Source organism: Rosa chinensis, chromosome 5, assembly GCF_002994745.2.
Source record: "Rosa chinensis cultivar Old Blush chromosome 5, RchiOBHm-V2, whole genome shotgun sequence".
Lineage (NCBI taxonomy): Eukaryota > Viridiplantae > Streptophyta > Magnoliopsida > Rosales > Rosaceae > Rosa > Rosa chinensis.
The window spans coordinates 5,293,348-5,312,602 of record NC_037092.1 but is presented as its reverse complement, the minus strand read 5'-3'; the positions used below and the strand labels follow the sequence as shown (position 1 = coordinate 5,312,602).

At 37.6% G+C, this 19,255-nt stretch overlaps 3 protein-coding genes and 1 long non-coding RNA gene across 5 annotated transcripts; 2 read left to right on the top strand and 2 right to left on the bottom strand.

Annotated features, from left to right (window-relative positions):
- Positions 1–927: 927 nt before the first annotated feature.
- LOC112167204 lies at positions 928–5,386 on the bottom strand. The gene is made up of 4 exons (XR_002923643.2): positions 5,184–5,386; positions 4,362–4,484; positions 3,500–3,630; positions 928–1,138 (listed from the first exon to the last, which is right to left on the bottom strand). It is a non-coding gene; the product is annotated as an uncharacterized LOC112167204 (long non-coding RNA).
- Positions 5,387–7,213: 1,827 nt separating this feature from the next.
- LOC112202976 (CASP-like protein 1C2) lies at positions 7,214–8,000 on the bottom strand. Its single transcript, XM_024344010.2, has 3 exons — positions 7,746–8,000; positions 7,540–7,642; positions 7,214–7,450 (listed from the first exon to the last, which is right to left on the bottom strand). The coding sequence occupies exons 1-3, from the start codon at positions 7,898–7,900 to the stop codon at positions 7,214–7,216; spliced, it is 495 nt and encodes a 164-aa protein (XP_024199778.1). The 5' UTR covers positions 7,901–8,000.
- Positions 8,001–9,228: 1,228 nt separating this feature from the next.
- LOC112202464 (DNA-directed RNA polymerase II subunit RPB2) lies at positions 9,229–15,943 on the top strand. Its single transcript, XM_024343479.2, has 25 exons — positions 9,229–9,618; positions 9,713–9,934; positions 10,016–10,306; positions 10,396–10,593; positions 10,695–10,759; positions 10,854–10,940; positions 11,017–11,137; positions 11,242–11,286; positions 11,369–11,506; positions 11,669–11,741; positions 11,841–11,917; positions 12,001–12,108; positions 12,195–12,311; positions 12,580–12,735; positions 12,817–12,921; positions 13,035–13,160; positions 13,269–13,346; positions 13,443–13,538; positions 13,642–13,757; positions 13,840–13,909; positions 14,001–14,054; positions 14,142–14,288; positions 14,501–14,800; positions 14,977–15,399; positions 15,520–15,943. The coding sequence occupies exons 1-25, from the start codon at positions 9,373–9,375 to the stop codon at positions 15,634–15,636; spliced, it is 3,576 nt and encodes a 1,191-aa protein (XP_024199247.1). The 5' UTR covers positions 9,229–9,372; the 3' UTR covers positions 15,637–15,943.
- A 1,304-nt stretch (positions 15,944–17,247) lies between these two features.
- Positions 17,248–19,249, top strand: LOC112202466 (protein LOL2). Of its 2 annotated transcripts, none has more exons than XM_024343481.2 (4): positions 17,248–17,401; positions 17,853–17,960; positions 18,513–18,622; positions 18,997–19,249. In XM_024343481.2, the coding sequence occupies exons 1-4, from the start codon at positions 17,314–17,316 to the stop codon at positions 19,066–19,068; spliced, it is 378 nt and encodes a 125-aa protein (XP_024199249.1). In that variant the 5' UTR covers positions 17,248–17,313; the 3' UTR covers positions 19,069–19,249. The 2 variants fall into 2 exon arrangements, with proteins under 2 accessions (XP_024199249.1, XP_024199250.1); XM_024343482.2 differs by having other exon boundaries at positions 17,250–17,401; positions 17,859–17,960.
- Positions 19,250–19,255: the final 6 nt, after the last annotated feature.

Here is a 19,255-nt window from a genome sequence, read left to right as displayed (position 1 = left end):
GGATCTCTTCTATTAAAAATTGGAGCAAGAATAAATAGATAGAAAGTCTGTATATTTTAATTTATTAACATAGAAAAGGTTTGTTTGTTTGTTTCTGTTTTTCCCTAAACTCATTGTTTCTAATTGTTGCTTTCATGCTTCCTCATGATTTTTTATTGAATGACAGTTTGAGAAGCAGTCTAGGAAGTCTAATAGACAAGGCCTATAATTTGTTGATGAGTCACTACGTTGACTCATGGTCAAGGCTAGCTGATGCTGATGCTATCAGAAAGGTGTTTGATGTGGCATAGTTTGTTGAATATCTAGCTGGATTTACAGGTAGTAATAAGTTTGGTAAAATGGTTCACTACTAAAAAAAACCTCAATTGCGACGGCAAATAGTCATTTTGCAGTAGCAAATACTTTTCGCGACGGCAAATTGAGCATTTGCGACGGAAATGTTAGAGTTGCAATAGGTGGCGTCACAAGATCCATTTGCGACGGTAAATTTCTGTTGCAAAAAGTATTTGCGACGGAAAACTGTTGTCATCGCATCAGTTATTATTTTGCGACGGCAATTTGCTACGCAAGCTTCCATCGCAAAGTCCGCATCAGGGTAGTCCATGTGGAGTTATTTGCGACAGCTATGATGCCGTCGCAATGTGTACATTTTCAAAATAACCGCCAAAACCTTACCGCCAAATTTGTTGCTACGATTAGTTTGCCGTTGCAAATATATTTATATTTTTTATTAATTTTTTTAATACATAGATAAAATTATATATTTTCATACCAATTGCGACGCTGAAATCGCCATCACAAATGCCAATTTTATTTATTTATTATTATTTAGCCCATTTACACAAAATTAAACAAATGAATAATAATAATAATAGTTAAGCCATTAAATATTTGGATCTATTAAATCAAATAAGAAATTAACATTAATTCATGAAAAATATGCTTAAACATATCCATTGACTCATTGTACTATATTCAAATACAAATACTAAAGTGAAAATAATGTCATTTCTAAGTATTGAACATGATAATAAGCACTCTTAAAATAAAACAACAATCACAAGTGCATCATTTTACTTTGTCATTTTGTGAGCTTTGCACTTGCTTTCATTTGCTTTGCTTTTTTTGCCATGAGAACCTGTAATATCAACATATGAAAACCAATGTTAGCTTAATGTCCAATAGGCAAGATAGTCAAAACAACTAACCCCCATATATTGAGCATCTACTTCTCAACTCTATATCATCTTTAGCAAGAAGTATAACACAAACTAGGGGCTGTTAACAATAATCTATCATAACCTAAACAATGAAAAGCCTTTCATGAATGGAAACGAAAAGCAACACCTATTAATATGGCTAAGGTTAGTTACAGGGTAGTTGGAATCATAAAAAATATAGTTGTTTCATCATTACCCATATAGACAACCAAACCGGTTGAGATAAATATATCAACAAAGCAACACCTATTAATATGGCTTCAAGGTAATAGTCACATGGAACTAATCAAATCCACAAACTAGATAATGAAGCACAATCCAAAAAGTCCATCTAAATTTTGAAAGCCAAACCACAAAACAGTTGCAAAAACACAGCTCAAAACATATCTTCCTACATCATCCACATATAGCTTTATAACTTTCCTCATCAGGAAATCATTTTCTTTACTCAAACTTTAAATTTCAAAAAGGCAAAAGCAAGCTGACCTAGCAGTAAAGCAACTTAAACGAACTAACAATCTTCAAAAAAACCCACAGATCTAATCATACATAACAACCTTTTAGCAAAAACAAGTTCATCAATATCCTTAGGTGAAAGCCACAATAAGATATAGAGCTTAAAGTCACAAACAAATACATAATCAAACATTTGCAATACAAACAGAACTAATTTCCATGTGAAAGGACATAAAAAAATCATAAGTATAGACCTCAATAACTAGCTTGAAACAACACAACCATTTGCAAGCAAGCCAATTATAACTCATGGTGATGATAATGTCAAGCATCAACTAGAAATACAATATGTAAGAGCAATATAAAAAATTAATATAAGAAGATTGTTGCAATTGCCTAAATTAATAGGAGAATTACCCTTTCAGATCCATTTCATGAAGGGGATGTTATTGGAGAATTCTGCTCCAATAATGGCTGGTCACTATTTGCATTCGAAGTTATTTCATCTCCTATAGACTCTCAAAATTTCTTGCCCGCTGGTTGCATCAGCAACCTAAGAAATATACAATACATATATATACACATATTAAACTTAAGTTAGTGCAAGTAGTAATACAATTGACAAAAGTTCAATTTATAAACCATATATCTGCATATTAAGTTTGTGCTCAACTGATACCTGTCTAGGAGACTCCGTACTACTGTCCTTGTTCTGCAGAAAATCAATTCGAACATGTAGTTGCTGAAGCTGCAAGTGAAACTCTTGACACACTTGTTCAGTAATTTTTTTGTACGAGATCATCTGTGCTTTGAGATATGTTTGATTCCTTTGAATATACTAGACTACGAGGCACACCAGCTCCAAAAGTACGACAATAGCCATGACCATCATCTCCCATCAAAGAGTGGAAAATTCGATAATGCACATAAAGTAATAGACATGAAACAAACCATAAACATAAAGTAATATATAAACTAGCTGTAGAACATAAAGTAGCACCTATCATTCTGATAATGCACAAAAAATGTATAAATAGACCATGTTAATATTAATTAGTGGATATTATACTTAGTAGAGATATTGTACACCAAAAAAAAAAAAACTAGAAGGGGAAAGAGAAAAAAAGCGCAAAAAGTAAGAAGAACAAAGGATTGGAAGTATCCCTTCAATGACATTGTTTCCTTAATGGGGATCAACATCTCTTTTAAATCATGTCAAAAAAGGAAGCTTCTTTTAGATGATACTCAGTAGACATACACAACAGCAATTGACTAAGAATCCATCACCCAAAAGTTATGTCAGAACAAGGTAACTAAATTCTTCAAACCCTTAACTTAGTTGCATGAAGCAACCACTTCAAAAATTCCAATGCATGCATTTGCGATGTGGGGATCTCATGATTTTAAAGGTAAACCAAAAAAAAGTATTTTGTTTTGGTTTGACCCGTAATCATATATGAAATTGCGGACGGTATAAATTTAGCAACACTCTTTCACTCCTACAGTCCTACTGAAGTACCAGATTACACATTATACTAAATAATGGATTGTAAAATTACTGCCACATCAATTATGTACCCCATCAAAAATGAAAAGAGGATCTGAATTACAGTGCCACAACAACAGGCACATGTGTCCCTGATGAGACATAGTCATCTGGCTTAATCAGATCACTGTGTCTTCATCTGCTCTAACATATTCTATCTAGTAAGTTCCAAGCAATGACATTGTCAAATGTCAATTAAGCCACACCCAACTACTCAGCATGGTCAAACTTTGGCACAACCTCATACCAAGCATGGTTACGGAAATGGAAATTTTACCTGCTCAAGTTTTTGGCATATTCTCTTCTGATGTCCAAAACTAATTCAACTGCACTTGGATTTACCAGGTCGGGAGGGATATCAGAAATGTCAGAAGTTGCTAGTGCCGGAGTATTGCCCCTTCACATAGCCTGAGCTTGTAAGAAGCAAAGAGAATATAATCAAAATAACAACAATGCCTGCTCCTTGCAAATACATACAAAAAATTTTAAAAAATAATAATAATGCCAGTCTCTTGACATTTCCCTTGTTAATTAAAGCAATAGCATGGGAGCAAGGGCAAGAGCTGTATATTTATAAGGCTATGTGTCCATACAACTGAATTCAGATATTAGAATTTCAAATTGTAGTTTCATATTCCAAGGAATATCAATGAAAACTTAGAAGATAGAGGTTGGTTACAAGCCATAAGTGATAAAAGACTTTAGTTCTTAAAATATATTATCAAAAGTTTGATATTTCCACAAAGCATATACAAAATTATCATGTCAATTGATTATTCACTGTGCTATAACTTGGTTAGTAGCCTGGCAATACAGAATGCACATATTAAATTCAATAATGAATTTAAATATGTGTTGATAGCTAATAAAAACGGTGCATGCAGCCAACCATAGGTAACCAATTAATGTTATATGTATTCATATATAGCAGAGCTAGCACGCATGAGCGGTTAACTGAACACGTATATGGCATCAGACATATCACCCTATTAGATACGAGGCACTTGTGAGAATTCTATAACCAAATAGCAAGACACAGGTAATTAGAATTAACAAACCAATTAATAAAGAAAAGGGTAATCTATATTTTACAATAAAAGATAGAACAGATCTATCTATATACAAAGTTAAGAACAAACCTGATAATGATTATAGTGAGGAGACAAAAGTAGACAGCAAGCTTAACAAGCCAAGACTTCTTCTCAGTATTAAGAACCCTGAATACTTCAGTGACATCAATAAGATGCTTTTGTTTTACAAACCTGAATTATAGAAAGTGGATGGTTAGGACTTGGGAGGGGGTAACGCTAGTTCATCTTCCACCAATACACCAAGACATACATAGAGGCAGACATGTAAACAGACAATATAAGGCAAAACAAAAGCTTATGTTGTGAGGATCAATTATTGTCATTCTTTTGCGTTTCACAAGCTATTCTAACTGGAACAGTAGACAAAAAGTCATGATCATCACAAGATGCACCAACCATAAACTGTACCAACCCTCTAGTTGTGTCGCTGCATATATCATTTTAAAAAGAGAAGTTCCAGAACTAATATATGTGTAATGTGAGTATAAATATAAATAACTCCATGCTATTAGAGCAGGCTTAGAGTAGTGAAAGACAAAGGTGTGGTGCCTGTTTTCATCATATTCTATGGTATAGAGATTGGTCCAATAAAATGTTTCAGATATCGGATCAAAATTAGGTAGGAAAGAATAATGAACCTACATATAATGGGTCGCTTAAAAAGGAACAGAGTGAGAATAGAGAAAGTCGCTCTCATTCACCATCAACAATCAGCCAAGTTTACAATGAAAATTCATACTCTAAGCTAATAATCAGCCAAGTATCTATTGTCAACTAAGCAATCAACAGAACCAAATCGAGCCCCTAACCTAAATCCAATAAAATCTACAATTAACAGCAAAATAAAATGACGAAATCAAGTAAAACTACCTTGGTGATTACTCGGTAGGAGAAATAGGCCTACATGCCATTGCCCAATTACCTTGGTAGGTTCCAGTTCGAGGAGCTGCAAAGCATACACAATCAAAAACCAAGATCCACAACCCAACCAGGTAGCTCCTAAAGCTACTGTAATTTGCAATCAACAAACTAGATCTTCTTCCCAATCACATCCCATACAGACCCAAAATCAAGACACAAAGACAACCAAGAGCCAAAATACACCGAAAGCTGAAAAGCAAAGAGTCACCTGTAAGCTGCCGGCGAGAAGCAAATTCAGTTATCGAAATGTTCAGAACGGCGGGAACAGTGAGGTTTCGGAGCTGAGAAAGAGGGTGATGTTTGGGCGAGAGAGAGAGAGAGAGAGAGAGAGAGAGAGAGAGAGAGAGAGAGAGAGCGGGGTGATGTTTGGGACTTTGGGAAAAAGAGGGAAAGAATTAGGGCTGATGAGTGTTTTGTTAGTAGGACATTTGGCCAAAAAAAACAAAAGAAAAAATAGAGGGAAAATTATTTGGGTTAGCGCCAAGACTAATACGGTGACGTTTATGTGTTGCCATGCTTCTTTACATTGTATTTTTTTTTTTTTGGAAAGTACATATACAAATAAGTTTTGCAACGGCAAGTGGAAAATGCGTCGCAATTGAATACAAAATTACTACGGCAAACATTTTCCGTCGCAAATGATAAGGCTTAATTGCGACAGGACATTTTCCGTAGCAATAGGGTGTCAATTGCGACGGCAACTGTTGCCGAAGTAAAAAGGCGAAGCAATTGAAGTTTTTTTAGTAGTGGTTGTTAGAGTATTCTAGTGGGAGCTATAAATACTGTTGATGGCTTGTAAGAATTTCTATGAGGTTGTATTGATTGTAAAAACGTTCTGCTACTTTTCTGAAATTCTCTCTAGCTCTACTTCTTCTTCATTTACCTTCATCTTTCACTGGGCTCAAGCATCTATGGCAATCATGTTATCATAATTAAGTAATTCATAACTTTCATTATACTTTCCTGATGGTTTCTTGTTAACTACGGATTATATATGGAGTCTAATAGAATACATACAGAAAGTACCCTACAGATACAAGTACAGCGACAGCATAAATGAGGAGTATTATCGGACAATGGGAGATGTTGCCCCTTCCCTCGAACGGGATATTGACTCTTAATGATTGTGCTTTCCGCATGTATGTTTTTTAATAAAGGATTAATTCCCTATTGTTTGCCTACTTAACGAGATAAACCGAGGTAAAGATCATCTAATTTTGGTCTGCAGCTAGCTAGCTATTGCAGATTATGCAAGTGTTATACTTGCAAAGGTGGGAAATTTCAGCATCCATTAGCGATACTATGAAAATGGAGATTGGGGAAAAAATCCCAAGGACTGTATCATTACTTTCTTCTGTATCCATCCTAGACATTTTTGCCACTGGGATGGCGCGCTTATGAAGCAAGTCGTTTTGCTGTAATTTTATGGCTTATTTTACTAGACAACAATTGTCACCATGCCACCACTGGGATATGCCATTTCTTGAGGTCTAAAATCCCAAGGATTGTAACATTACATTGTTTCCTTTTCATTGTATCCTTGACAACAGTAATGTCTGCATAAACTGGATGACTGAGCACCATTTCTTTTTTATGAATATAATTTTAGTATTGCAGACTGTGATTATTCAGTGAATATTTATTCTTGGTGGGATTAGTTGCGAGGATATTGCCCTGAGTTTTGAAGCTGTGTGCCGTTCATTTTACTGATCACCGGCCAACAGAAGAGTTTGCCTCCTTCCTCTACAAGATTTGCGAATAAGGAAATATATATAGGCATTGTCGTTCCAGAATATGTTTAATGACAGACTTGCCTGTTAAAAATTGCTGCCTTCATGCTTCCTTGTGTTTCGTGATTGAACAACAGTTTAAGGACTCTAGCCTAGAAGGTTTATGTCTCCCTGTAGTTTGCTTGTTTAATGAAAAGATGTAAGGTATCTATAGATGATATTTCTTTTTGGTTTGCAGCAATGACAGATTCAAAACTTACTTACAACAAATAGAGGATGGAGAACAGTGTAGAGGGTATAGATAACAAGAAGAAAATACAGGATTGCTGCAATGAAGCCAGCAACAAGAGCAGCAGTGACATGCTTGCAGAACTTTGGGACTTGTCCACAAATCGGAAGCCAACCAGCGTGTGTGTTTCCTTTCTTCCCCACATATGCTATTGCCAAGGCCGATGACACACTTGAAGCAAGTAACACCGCTACAACCTGCACAAGTACAAATTAATTAAATAAAACTAATTGACAACGAGTCAAGATGAAATTCAGATGTGGGATTTTTGTTCTCTGCACTTTACCACGTCGAGGATGATAACCAAGCGCCAAAGCGAGCCCTTGGAAGCAAGAAACATAATGACAAGGTTGTACGCGCAGGCAATTGCTTCCACTACCACAAAGTACCTATAACATATATGGTATGATAAGAACACAATTAGGATGAAGATTATGAATAGCACGGCTATAACTGCGAAAAGGGTTACAGAAAAGCTAGCTATAGACTCACTTGAAAGCTGGTGAGTTGCTGAATTTGGCCTTAAACGTTAAGTTCAAGACATTCGTAGAGTCATGGCTTGTAACCATTACAATGGTGGCAACCAGAGTTGCAGCCAAGGCTAGTAGCCTGAGCAGAAAGGTGAAGATCCTCCTGCTGGTGTTCATTGTTACAAGTCAAATGAAGCAGTGTGAAGCAAATGCTTCAGCTTATAAAGATGGTTGTGTTAGGAAGCAAGATAGGGGTTGGGGCATTTGTTTTCTTTGTGTTTCAAACACAATAATGGTTTGGTTACCTATAAAGTGCAGGAAGACCAATTATCTATGCTTTCTGGCAGGATCTATGAGATTATGACACCAAAACGAGCTTAGCTAGCTAGTTAAAACAAATTTAGAAAGAAAATGGGTCCAAGCTATCTGCAGATTTAACCACGTGGCCGGGTATTAAACGGCTTCTGATTGAAGTTGGATATTCTGGAAAGTTGGAACTGGTAGGAAATATTGACGTCGCTACATACAAATAAGCCAATCATCTAAATACAAATTGAGTGAGCATGTGGTATTCATGATGACTATGATCCATCCATATTTTGTGATGGCATGCATGTATGCCACATGATCATCGTTCCTATAGAGTCCATGTAATGTGAAAAACTGAAAATGTCCAAGTTCTTTGTGTGTGCGTTTTGCTTGATGCCCTCAGATTGGGCTTCAAGCCCAAAGGAATTAATAACATGCTAATGATATCTTTAACAAACATGCTTACTATTAAGGCCCTAACCAAGCCCATGGTCCAAAATAAAATCTATTTATAGAGACAATAACACACTTGCACATTTCACCATACAGACTGTTCTGTCCTAAAGATCTCATACTCGGTGATATATGTTTCACCACTTAAAACTCAAACTCAAAGAAAACCTAGTAAAAGATGTTGTTATTTTTAGTTTGAAAATGAAAGTTTCTTGAATCCTAATGTTTCATACTCTAGGTAGTAATGACATAAAAATGAGTTACTTTTGTTATGCAAATGGTACTTAGTCAAGATTTATCTATGAAATTAAATCCCTCTCTCTAATTCTTGGATTTTGAAGTCTACGTGCAAATTGAGTAAACACCAACTGCCACTTTCAGATCACAAATAATATCAGTTTTCAAACTCCTCCAACTTGTGAATAAGTTTAAAATCTAACTCTGGAAATATAAAGCAAAGAACCAAACTACTTTTCTTTCTCTTGAATCAGGAAACATAATTCTTGATCGATATAACTAGATGGGGATTAGAACCTACTAGAGTAGTAAATAGTAAGTTAGTAACTATGTGATTAATAAAGAAGATCGAGAAAAAAAAAAAAAAAAAAAAAAACTTTCCAAACTAGGAAACACGGTACCGACTACCGAACTACGGAGAGCCGATTCTAGCAAAAACCCGATTATACCCCTAGCACTAGTACCGGCACTACAGTCACTACGATATAAGTCCTCTCCGCCCGTCTAATTCTCTCATTTTGAAACCCTGACGAACCTGAGTAGTGAGAAATAGCTCTGCTAGGGTTTCGCACTTCACCGGAGACTAAAAATCGGAATCAAACTTAAATCGGAAAATCAAACCGGACCTAAGGGTTTCGAATTCGGCGGCCATGGAAGAAGAGCCGGAGTACGAAGAGCAGTACAACGAGGAGGACGACGAAGATGAGATAACGCAGGAAGACGCGTGGGCTGTGATTTCAGCCTATTTCGAAGAGAAGGGTTTAGTGAGGCAGCAGCTGGACTCGTTCGATGAGTTCATTCAGAACACAATGCAGGAGATTGTCGACGAGGCCGCTGATATCGAAATCCGACCCGAATCGCAGCATAACCCGGGTCACCAGCCCGATTTCGCGGAGGTAAGGTTCCTCTAGGGTTTGTAATTGGGGCTTAATTCGTCAAATGCGAGTGGAATGTAAAAATGTGAAGTGAATTTTGTGGCCTGTTTCGCAGACTATATACAAAATCAGCTTCGGTCAGATTTATCTGAGTAAGCCTATGATGACTGAGTCGGATGGTGAGACTGCAACGCTGTTTCCGAAAGCTGCGAGGTTGCGAAACTTGACCTACTCGGCGCCTTTGTATGTGGATGTGACCAAGAGGGTTATAAAGAAAGGACATGATGGTGAAGAAGTTACTGAGACTCAGGATTTCACCAAAGTGTTCATTGGAAAGGTGTGTAATGTGAATGGTTTGGTATTAATGATAGCTGTGGGTGAGTTCGGGTTTACTGATTTTGTTATGTATTGGTATCAGGTCCCAATTATGCTCCGTTCGAGTTATTGTACATTGTATCAGAATTCGGAGAAAGACTTGACGGAGCTGGGGGAGTGTCCTTATGACCAAGGCGGGTATTTCATTATCAATGGGAGTGAGAAGGTGTTGATTGCTCAGGAGAAGATGAGCACGAACCACGTCTATGTCTTCAAGAAGAGGCAGCCTAATAAGTATGCTTATGTTGGGGAGGTACGGTCTATGGCGGAGTCCCAAAACCGACCCCCCAGCACCATGTTCGTTCGTATGCTTTCCCGGACGAGCTCCAAAGGGGTAATGGATGAGTTGTGATACTTGTTGTGTTTAAGGAGTCATGTTATTTATGTGTTTTGTAACTTTGTGTGTGTTTACATTTAATGCAGGGTTCTTCAGGACAATACATTCGTGCTACTCTTCCGTATATTCGATCTGAGATTCCCATTATTATTGTCTTCCGGGCTCTTGGGTTTGTGGCAGACAAAGACATTTTGGAGCACATATGCTATGATTTTTCAGATACGCAAATGATGGAGTTGCTTCGTCCTTCCCTGGAAGAAGCATTTGTTATTCAGAATCAACAGGTCTTTTCTTCTCACTCACCCTAACTGATTTTATGGTTTACTGCTTACAGGTTTCTGTTCTTTGTCTGTCTGATGGTTCATTATTCTCTTTTTCACTGTAGGTGGCTCTAGATTATATTGGTAAAAGAGGTGCAACAGCTGGGGTACCTAGAGACAAGAGGATAAGGTATATAAACTCAGTAATTTTACATGGACCTCAAGATGTTGTGCATAATCTTCTATATTGCTCATGGACATTATGCTGCGCATCCTTTGTACAGGTATGCAAGAGATATTCTTCAAAAGGAAATGCTTCCACATGTTGGTGTCGGGGAGTTTTGTGAGACCAAGAAAGCATATTATTTCGGGTAAGGTTTACTTGTAATTTATACATTAGCATTGGGGCGGCTTCTTAGTTGTGTACTAAATATGCTGTTTTTTTAGATACATCATTCACAGGCTTCTACTGTGTGCACTTGGTCGGAGAGCAGAAGATGATAGGGATCACTATGGAAATAAGAGGCTAGATCTTGCTGGCCCCTTACTCGGAAGCTTGTTTAGATCGGTAAGTTTTTTTTTGGTGTAATATGGAGATCATATGAAATATGTTACATCCTTAATTTTTTTTTAATTGCCTTCTCAAAAAATTTACGATCAAATATTTTGCAGCTATTCAGGAAGCTGACCAAGGATGTTAAAGGTTATGTTCAGAAGGTTAGTTACATTAACCCTGACTTATTTAAGTTTCTTTGATTATTTCTTTGGGCTATACATAATCATTTCATGCATGGTGCAGTGCGTTGATAATGGAAAGGATGTCAACCTGCAATTTGCAATTAAAGCAAAAACCATTACCAGTGGTCTCAAATATTCACTTGCTACTGGGAACTGGGGGCAAGCAAATGCAGCTGGGACAAGGGCTGGAGTGTCGCAGGTAATCAAGATTAGTCTTAGTTTCTGCTGCTGCTAAGGTTGTTTCTATGCTAAGCTTGTTTAAGGGTGGTGAGGGTGGTAGGTTGTGAAGGCCTTAGAATTAAGTATATTACTTGGATAAAATGTAGTTAATTCATGCACTGCAATTCCATTTTTGTAACAGGTTTTAAATCGTTTGACATATGCATCTACATTATCACACTTGCGAAGGCTAAATTCTCCCATAGGGCGTGAAGGTAAAACTACTTTCTTGCTTTTCTGGTATATACATGTAGTTATATTTTGTGGCTTGTTATTGTGTCTTCTTTCCCTTGAATGGAGCTTTCTTTTTTCAGGGAAATTGGCCAAACCCCGGCAGTTGCACAACTCACAGTGGGGAATGATGTGTCCCGCTGAGACACCTGAAGGGCAGGTAAGTATTGTACTTTAAAATTTCTGAATGTGAAAATGATCTGTTTTTGTATGTGACACTTAAATTCTTATCTGTCACATCAGGCATGCGGACTTGTAAAGAACCTTGCATTGATGGTCTACATAACTGTGGGATCAGCTGCATATCCAATCTTAGAATTTTTAGAAGAATGGGGTACAGAAAATTTTGAGGTATGCACTATTATATTGTGGATGCTGGCTTTCTCTGTTCTCTGTATTCTTTCTGTTGTTACTTATATGTGTATCTTTTATTGTAGGAAATTTCCCCTGCTGTTATTCCCCAAGCCACAAAGATTTTTGTTAATGGCTGCTGGGTTGGCATACATCGTGATCCTGAAATGTTGGTGAGAACATTAAGGAAGCTAAGGCGGCGGGTGAGTGACCCTTCTGTTTTTGTTTCTTGAACGTATAATTTAGGTAGGTATGGTGCCAAAACAACACTCAAACTTCAATAGTGAGACTCAAAACTTTAGCTGTATGGTTATCTTAGCTTCGATAAGTTGCACCATTTCCTCGTCTCTTTTCTATCTTCATATTCTTGTGCATTGTTCTTAAACGTCCCAAACGTCCTAATTGCATGCACGCAGAATTTGGACCATTCTCGACTTGTGAAATTCTCATGTAAATGTCATGCGTGTGTAGGTGGATGTCAATACTGAAGTTGGGGTTGTAAGAGATATCCGTCTGAAAGAATTGCGGATATATACTGACTATGGTCGTTGCAGTCGTCCATTATTCATTGTGGACAAGCAAAGGCTGCTTATAAAGAAGAAAGATATTCATGCATTGCAGCAGAGGGTGAGCTAGCTGCAATCTTCAACATATTTTTCTTCAGTGATTACATCCCTCCATTCTTACATTCTTCTTCTTTTTCTTCAGGAAAACCCTGAAGACGGTGGTTGGCATGATCTCGTGGCAAAAGGATTTATAGAATATATTGACACTGAAGAAGAGGAGACCACTATGATTTCGATGACAATTAATGTAAGTAGTACTCTTTGGAAAAAAAGCATTTGATGTCATATTGGAACAAAAATAAGGCTTGTAATTTGTAAAATAGAGGTTATTTACAAGTTCAATTGTGAAACTTGTACCAGGATCTTGTACAAGCAAGGCTCAATCCTGAGGAGGCATATTCTGACACTTACACTCATTGTGAAATTCACCCGTCACTTATATTGGGTGTTTGTGCTTCAATTATACCATTTCCTGATCATAATCAGGTATGTATTTCTTATACTGGTTTACATGTTATACTAATTTATTACTCCATCTGTTATTTTGTTTGGTTGCTCTTTATGAAAGACTTTATTTGTTTTTGTTGTAAACAGTCTCCACGTAATACATATCAATCTGCCATGGGAAAGCAAGCTATGGGAATTTATGTCACCAATTATCAGTTCCGAATGGTATGATTTGGTTCTCATCATTGTAAATTATGTATTGTTGTTGGATGTTACAGTTGACTAGAAAAAAAGTTAAACTCACCTTGTTGGTCCACTCAGGATACACTGGCTTATGTTCTGTACTACCCTCAGAAGCCACTTGTTACTACACGAGCCATGGAGCATCTTCACTTCCGGCAACTTCCAGCTGGAATTGTAAATATCTCTCTTTCTTTTAGTTTCTCATTTCTTTTCTATGTTTTTTCTCTCTTTCCTAAGTTCACTCTGGCAATGATTCCTGTCTACCCTTCTGTTTCAGAATGCCATTGTTGCCATTTCCTGCTACTCTGGTTATAATCAGGAAGATTCTGTCATTATGAATCAATCCTCTATAGATCGTGGATTTTTCCGGTCACTGTTCTTCCGCTCCTATAGGTTAGCTTGTCTCTAACACCTATTGCAAGGACATGTAGTTCATATTATTCTACTGTGTTGCATCATCAACTTTTGCTGACAGGGATGAGGAAAAAAAGATGGGGACCCTTGTCAAAGAAGATTTTGGACGTCCAGACAGAGCAAATACGATGGTGAGAATTTGTTTTTGGAGTACTTTATGTTTCTGCTGCTACTGCTCATGTGATTGCTGGATGCTATTATAAGATTTGATATGGCTTTCAGGGTATGCGGCATGGTTCTTATGATAAATTGGATGATGATGGTCTTGCACCTCCTGTAAGGACATCGAAATTTGTTTACTTTCTTACCTGGTAACTTGAACTATATTTTCTAACCAACTTTCTTTTTTTATAATCACCTTAGGGAACCAGGGTTTCAGGTGAGGATGTTATCATAGGGAAGACTACTCCCATTGCTCCAGAGGAGGCTCAGGGGCAAGCTGCTTCACGTTACTCACGACGTGACCATAGTATAAGCTTACGGCACAGTGAAACTGGGATTGTGGACCAGGTAAGCTTCATTAAAATGACTTTTCAAAAAGTTATCTCCAAATAGGAAATTGTGTTGTCTATTTCCGAGACTCGAATATAATTTGACCTAATACAATGTTGAATATCCAACACTCCCAAGTACATGCTTCTTGGCACTATTTTTATTAGCCTCCTTTCTCACTTTACGCATCTTTCAACACTGAAACCTGCTTTCTGATTTATACTTTGTAGGTTTTATTGACTACCAATGCTGATGGGTTGAGGTTTGTGAAAGTGAGGGTGAGGTCTGTTCGAATTCCACAGATTGGGGATAAATTTAGCAGTAGGCATGGACAGAAAGGGACGGTGGGTATGACATATACACAAGAAGACATGCCGTGGACTGTAGAAGGTGTCACCCCTGATATTATTGTGAACCCTCATGCTATTCCTTCCCGAATGACCATTGGTCAGCTTATTGAGTGTATCATGGGGAAGGTTGCAGCACACATGGGAAAGGAAGGAGATGCTACTCCCTTTACGGATGTGACTGTGAGTTTCACTTTCTCTTCAATCATGTCTCTAAATTTCTATATTGCTCAGTACCTTCCATAGCCTAGTTTTGCAAGATTACTTTTTGTTACACCTTCTGTTGACAGTCATATATAGGTTGTAGGAGTGGAATTCTCATGTGCTATTATTTTCTTGTGCTATTATTTTCTTGTCAGGTGGACAATATTAGCAAAGCTCTTCACAAATGTGGGTATCAAATGCGAGGATTTGAGACCATGTATAATGGTCACACTGGTCGGCGACTGAGTGCAATGATATTCCTTGGCCCTACATATTACCAGAGATTGAAGCATATGGTTGATGATAAGATCCATTCACGTGGTCGGGGTCCTGTACAGATCCTCACAAGGCAGCCTGCTGAGGGACGGTCTCGTGATGGTGGTTTACGATTTGGAGAGATGGAACGAGATTGCATGATTGCCCACGGTGCTGCTCACTTTCTTAAAGAGAGATTGTTTGATCAGAGTGATGCCTATAGGGTTCATGTCTGCGAGCGTTGTGGTTTAATAGCTATTGCAAATCTCAAGAAGAATTCATTCGAGTGCAGAGGTTGTAAGAACAAAACTGATATTGTTCAGGTGAGTCTGTCTGGTTTATGGTCTAGTCTGTGCCTTTCTCTCTCTGCATGCATGGATGTCCTACACTTCAAACATTGCTGTGATTTTGCGATCAGATGTTAATGTTATCTCCTCATGCAGGTTCACATTCCTTATGCCTGCAAGCTGCTATTCCAAGAGCTTATGGCCATGGCTATAGCACCAAGAATGCTCACAAAGGATGTCAAGCCTATCAAAGAAAAGAAGAAAGGAGCCTGATATGATAGACTGCAAAAAGACTTGTGCAGTTCATTTTCTGATATGATAGACTGCAAAAAGACTGCCTACTGTGGAACATGTCTGCTGTTAAAATTGCGAAGTTCATACTTGGAATCGTCATAATGAAAAAAATTTGAAGACTCCAAGAGCTGGTTTTTTTAGTGGTTCAAGGGAGAAGCTGTTGCTACACTGTGTTTAGCTTACGCATATCTGCGCAATGTTTTTGCCTCACTTCAATATTGTGATCTGTAATGGACTGTGTTTAGCAACGCTATATCAAATCAATATACGACTCCTTGTGTTATAATGTGGTGTCTATGGTCTATTAGTAGAAAATATTTCAGTCATGGATATACTGGAAACATTGAAAGGAAAGAGGGCGACTTTTCCTACGGATGAGTTGTAGGGAGAAGTATTCCATTTCATCTACTTTTTTAACTATTGAGCAAGAAAGTGAAAGAAAAAGATTCTTCCGGCTATTGTGATGAAAATGTATTCCTTATCTCACCCGGACAAAGAATTTGAAACAAGGTCGTGGTATATAGCCTTTTCATTGTATTCCTGATCTCATCTTCTTCTCAATGCGTGGTTCCATTTCATTTGGGTTTTTTCATACTTGAAACTTGAAAAGTTTTGTATTTTTTTCTTCAATGTATGATTTGTTATTGCCTGCTTATTGCTAAACTCTTTTTAACTTTGTGTGACAATTTATGGATTGGGGACTCTTACTGATAATGAAGCAAGAGTCAATTGATTGTAATACACTGCTATCAGTGTTCAGAATTGGATTCAAACTGTCATATTTTATGGCTGCCTCATTGAAACTACCATATTCGAATGTGCTAGTGTCTTAGACTCCTAGACTCTTGGTGCTCTCAGGTTTAGGGGCACTAAGAGTCTAAGACCAAAGATTGAATATTGCATATACTATTGAATATAGTAGAATGTGGTAGCCATAAAATATGACACTTAAGAGGTAATCTTTGGATAATTCGGGCAGCTTCTGAAATGTGTACCATTAGCTGCATATCCAACCTTGGAATGTTTAGAAGAATGGGGCAAAGAAAATTTTGAGGTATGCACTATTAGATGTATCTGATGCTGTGGCTTTCTCTGTTCTCTCTATTCTCTCTGTTGAAAGAGTGATATGACTGTTTAATAGCAAACTTAATCAAATATGGGACGGGAGTCCATTTTTGGTGATGTTGCAGCTTATCGATAGTTCTATATGTACAAATACAAAGTCGCCTCTGAATCGAAAAAAAAAAAGTAATAAGTTTTTTGGCATTTTTTAATGTTTCAAACAAGTTGGTATCACTTGGTAAGAACAAAGAAACTTTTCATATATCGTCAAACATTTACAAGCAGAACCAATCCCTTATCCTATTCGTCTACATTGACCAAAATCAAGAATACATTCACAGCCGGTCTAAGAAGTAGCCGAAACCCAAAACCCCAATTCTGAGCGCACAACGTATTTATAGAGCAGAGCCCAACAGTTGAAAACTGGACCCTTGTCGTGCCAAAGTGGCCCAAATAGTCAAGACCTGTGTTCACTGAGGCCCAATATTTCTAGTAGAAATAGCCCGTGTCCCCGCAGGCCCAAGATCTTGAAACGGCGCGTCGTTGTTGTAAACATGTTAAATTGTTGTCTGCAACTCCATAGAGAAAGAGACGATGGAGACCAAAGTGCAGCAAGCAGACGAAGCGCCACCGCCGGAGGCCCAACCCATCGTTTCACAACCACCACCGCCACCACTTTCCGGTCAGTTCTCGGCCAACTTATTATCTCCGATTATGCAATCTTGTTAACACTGTCTTCTTGTTCCGAATGCTGGGTTTCATCTCATCTGGGTTTTCTCATATATGAAACTTGAAAAGTTCTGTGTACTTCTCTTCAATATATGTTAGCAACAAAGAATCTATAGATTGGGGATTTTTTTTTTATATATTTTTTTATGGAAATATAGTGTGAGAGTTACTATTTTTTTTTGAGAATGTGAGAGTTACTACTATTGGTAATGAAGCATGTGAGAGTCCATTTGGTTGTAATACATTGCTATCAGCATAAAGAATTGGATTCAAACTATCATGCTCTATGGCTACCTGATTGAAAGTACTATAGTGGAATGTTCTATAGAGCCTTAATGCTCTCGGGTTTAGTAAATTGTGAAAGCTCACATGGTGAACATTGTAATTGTGGATTTCTGATGTAGAAATAGCTCAAATGGTGTGTGGATCTTGCCGCCACCTGCTTACATACCCACCAGGAGCCAAGCATGTTCAATGCTCATGCTGTCAGACTGTCAACTTTGTGCTAGAAGGTTTGTCTCTCTTCCTCTTTCACTTGGTTATCGGTTATTGTTCTCAGTCTCATTCTTTCATTTCCTTAGCTCACAATGTAATGGTTCTTCTCACTGTATTGTGAATTTGTTTACTGTTCATTCATTTTGCATTCTAGCCCGTACGAATTGCCAGAAGTTGATCTGATGTGTTGAGTTGAGCAATCCCTGGGAGTGCCTGTTTTGCAATATATGTAGTGGTAATGGGTTACCGTCAATGCATTTTGTAAAATGTGCTCTGTCATTTCCGAGTTTCGTTTCTGGTGTGCAATGCTGAAGTGCTTAGTGTAATGTTAGTCATGGGGTTAAGCTGATTGAGGTCTAAATTGACATTCCATGATATACAGTTCTCATGCATGGGTTTTGAATTCTTCTGCTTGTCTGGTGTATCATGTTGGTTTCAATTATCACAGTTTCAGAACCTATTGTCTGTTTAGTAAAGCTCCATTTTAGGCTCTTCAAAGTATGCTGTATGGTGATTACTGTCATTTAAGGCAATACGGTCTAGTTTTTGACTTCATCTCTTTTTATCAGCCCATCAGGTTGGCCAAGTCAAATGCGGCAGTTGTACAACGCTGCTGATGTACCCATATGGAGCTCTATCCGTTAGGTGTTCCTCGTGCAGTTTTGTGACAGAAGTTAGGGTAAGTGAACCATTTACTTTCAAAGAGATAGATGCAATGTCATAACATACTGATTGTTATTAATGCATTTGTAAGTATCAGTTCCAATAGGTTCAAATTCAGGACAACTCTGGCGGGTAAACTCAGTATTATATGGACACACCTTTTATATGTTCATATGTAAAACTAAAAGCTATTTAACCTACTAGTATAGGTTCAACTTTTAGTTCCATAAAGATCTGTTTATAGTTTGTACTGGCTGGTTTCCTTGATAAAAAAAGAAGACGGTATTTGAATTTCTATCTTTTGCTTGGTGAGGATATTGTTATTGCAAATGGATCAGAATCCAACTGCATTGTTCATATTTATGACTGATGTGAAATGTTCCTCTGTAGGATCACAACATGCGCCCTCCATGGTCTGCTCAACAAGGACAACCAACTCCTCCATCCAATTCTGTTCACTAAGCAGCTTATATGAGGCACATATGTGCAAATTGTATATAGGGAAAGTCGATCAAACAATGTATCACTCTTATTTCGGAAACTTTGATTTTGATTAGTGTAATCCTTTTTTCTTATCTCTTAAAGAATGTGGTACTCTATCTGAAACTAGTTTGTTGAATAATTCTGAAATATTTTCGATGGATGGATT

Coding starts and splice junctions, on each gene's coding strand:
- LOC112202466 (XM_024343481.2), top strand. CDS start 17,314: ATGGAGACCAAAGTGCAGCAAGCAGACGAAGCGCCACCGCCGGAGGCC. Junction 17,961..18,512: donor TGTCAACTTTGTGCTAGAAG/GTTTGTCTCTCT, acceptor TCTTTTTATCAG/CCCATCAGGTTGGCCAAGTC. Junction 18,623..18,996: donor GTTTTGTGACAGAAGTTAGG/GTAAGTGAACCA, acceptor GTTCCTCTGTAG/GATCACAACATGCGCCCTCC.
- LOC112202976 (XM_024344010.2), bottom strand. CDS start 7,900: ATGAACACCAGCAGGAGGATCTTCACCTTTCTGCTCAGGCTACTAGCC. Junction 7,643..7,745: donor AGCAACTCACCAGCTTTCAA/GTGAGTCTATAG, acceptor TATATGTTATAG/GTACTTTGTGGTAGTGGAAG. Junction 7,451..7,539: donor TGGTTATCATCCTCGACGTG/GTAAAGTGCAGA, acceptor GTACTTGTGCAG/GTTGTAGCGGTGTTACTTGC.
- LOC112202464 (XM_024343479.2), top strand. CDS start 9,373: ATGGAAGAAGAGCCGGAGTACGAAGAGCAGTACAACGAGGAGGACGAC. Junction 9,619..9,712: donor ACCAGCCCGATTTCGCGGAG/GTAAGGTTCCTC, acceptor CCTGTTTCGCAG/ACTATATACAAAATCAGCTT. Junction 12,312..12,579: donor TAAGGAAGCTAAGGCGGCGG/GTGAGTGACCCT, acceptor ATGCGTGTGTAG/GTGGATGTCAATACTGAAGT.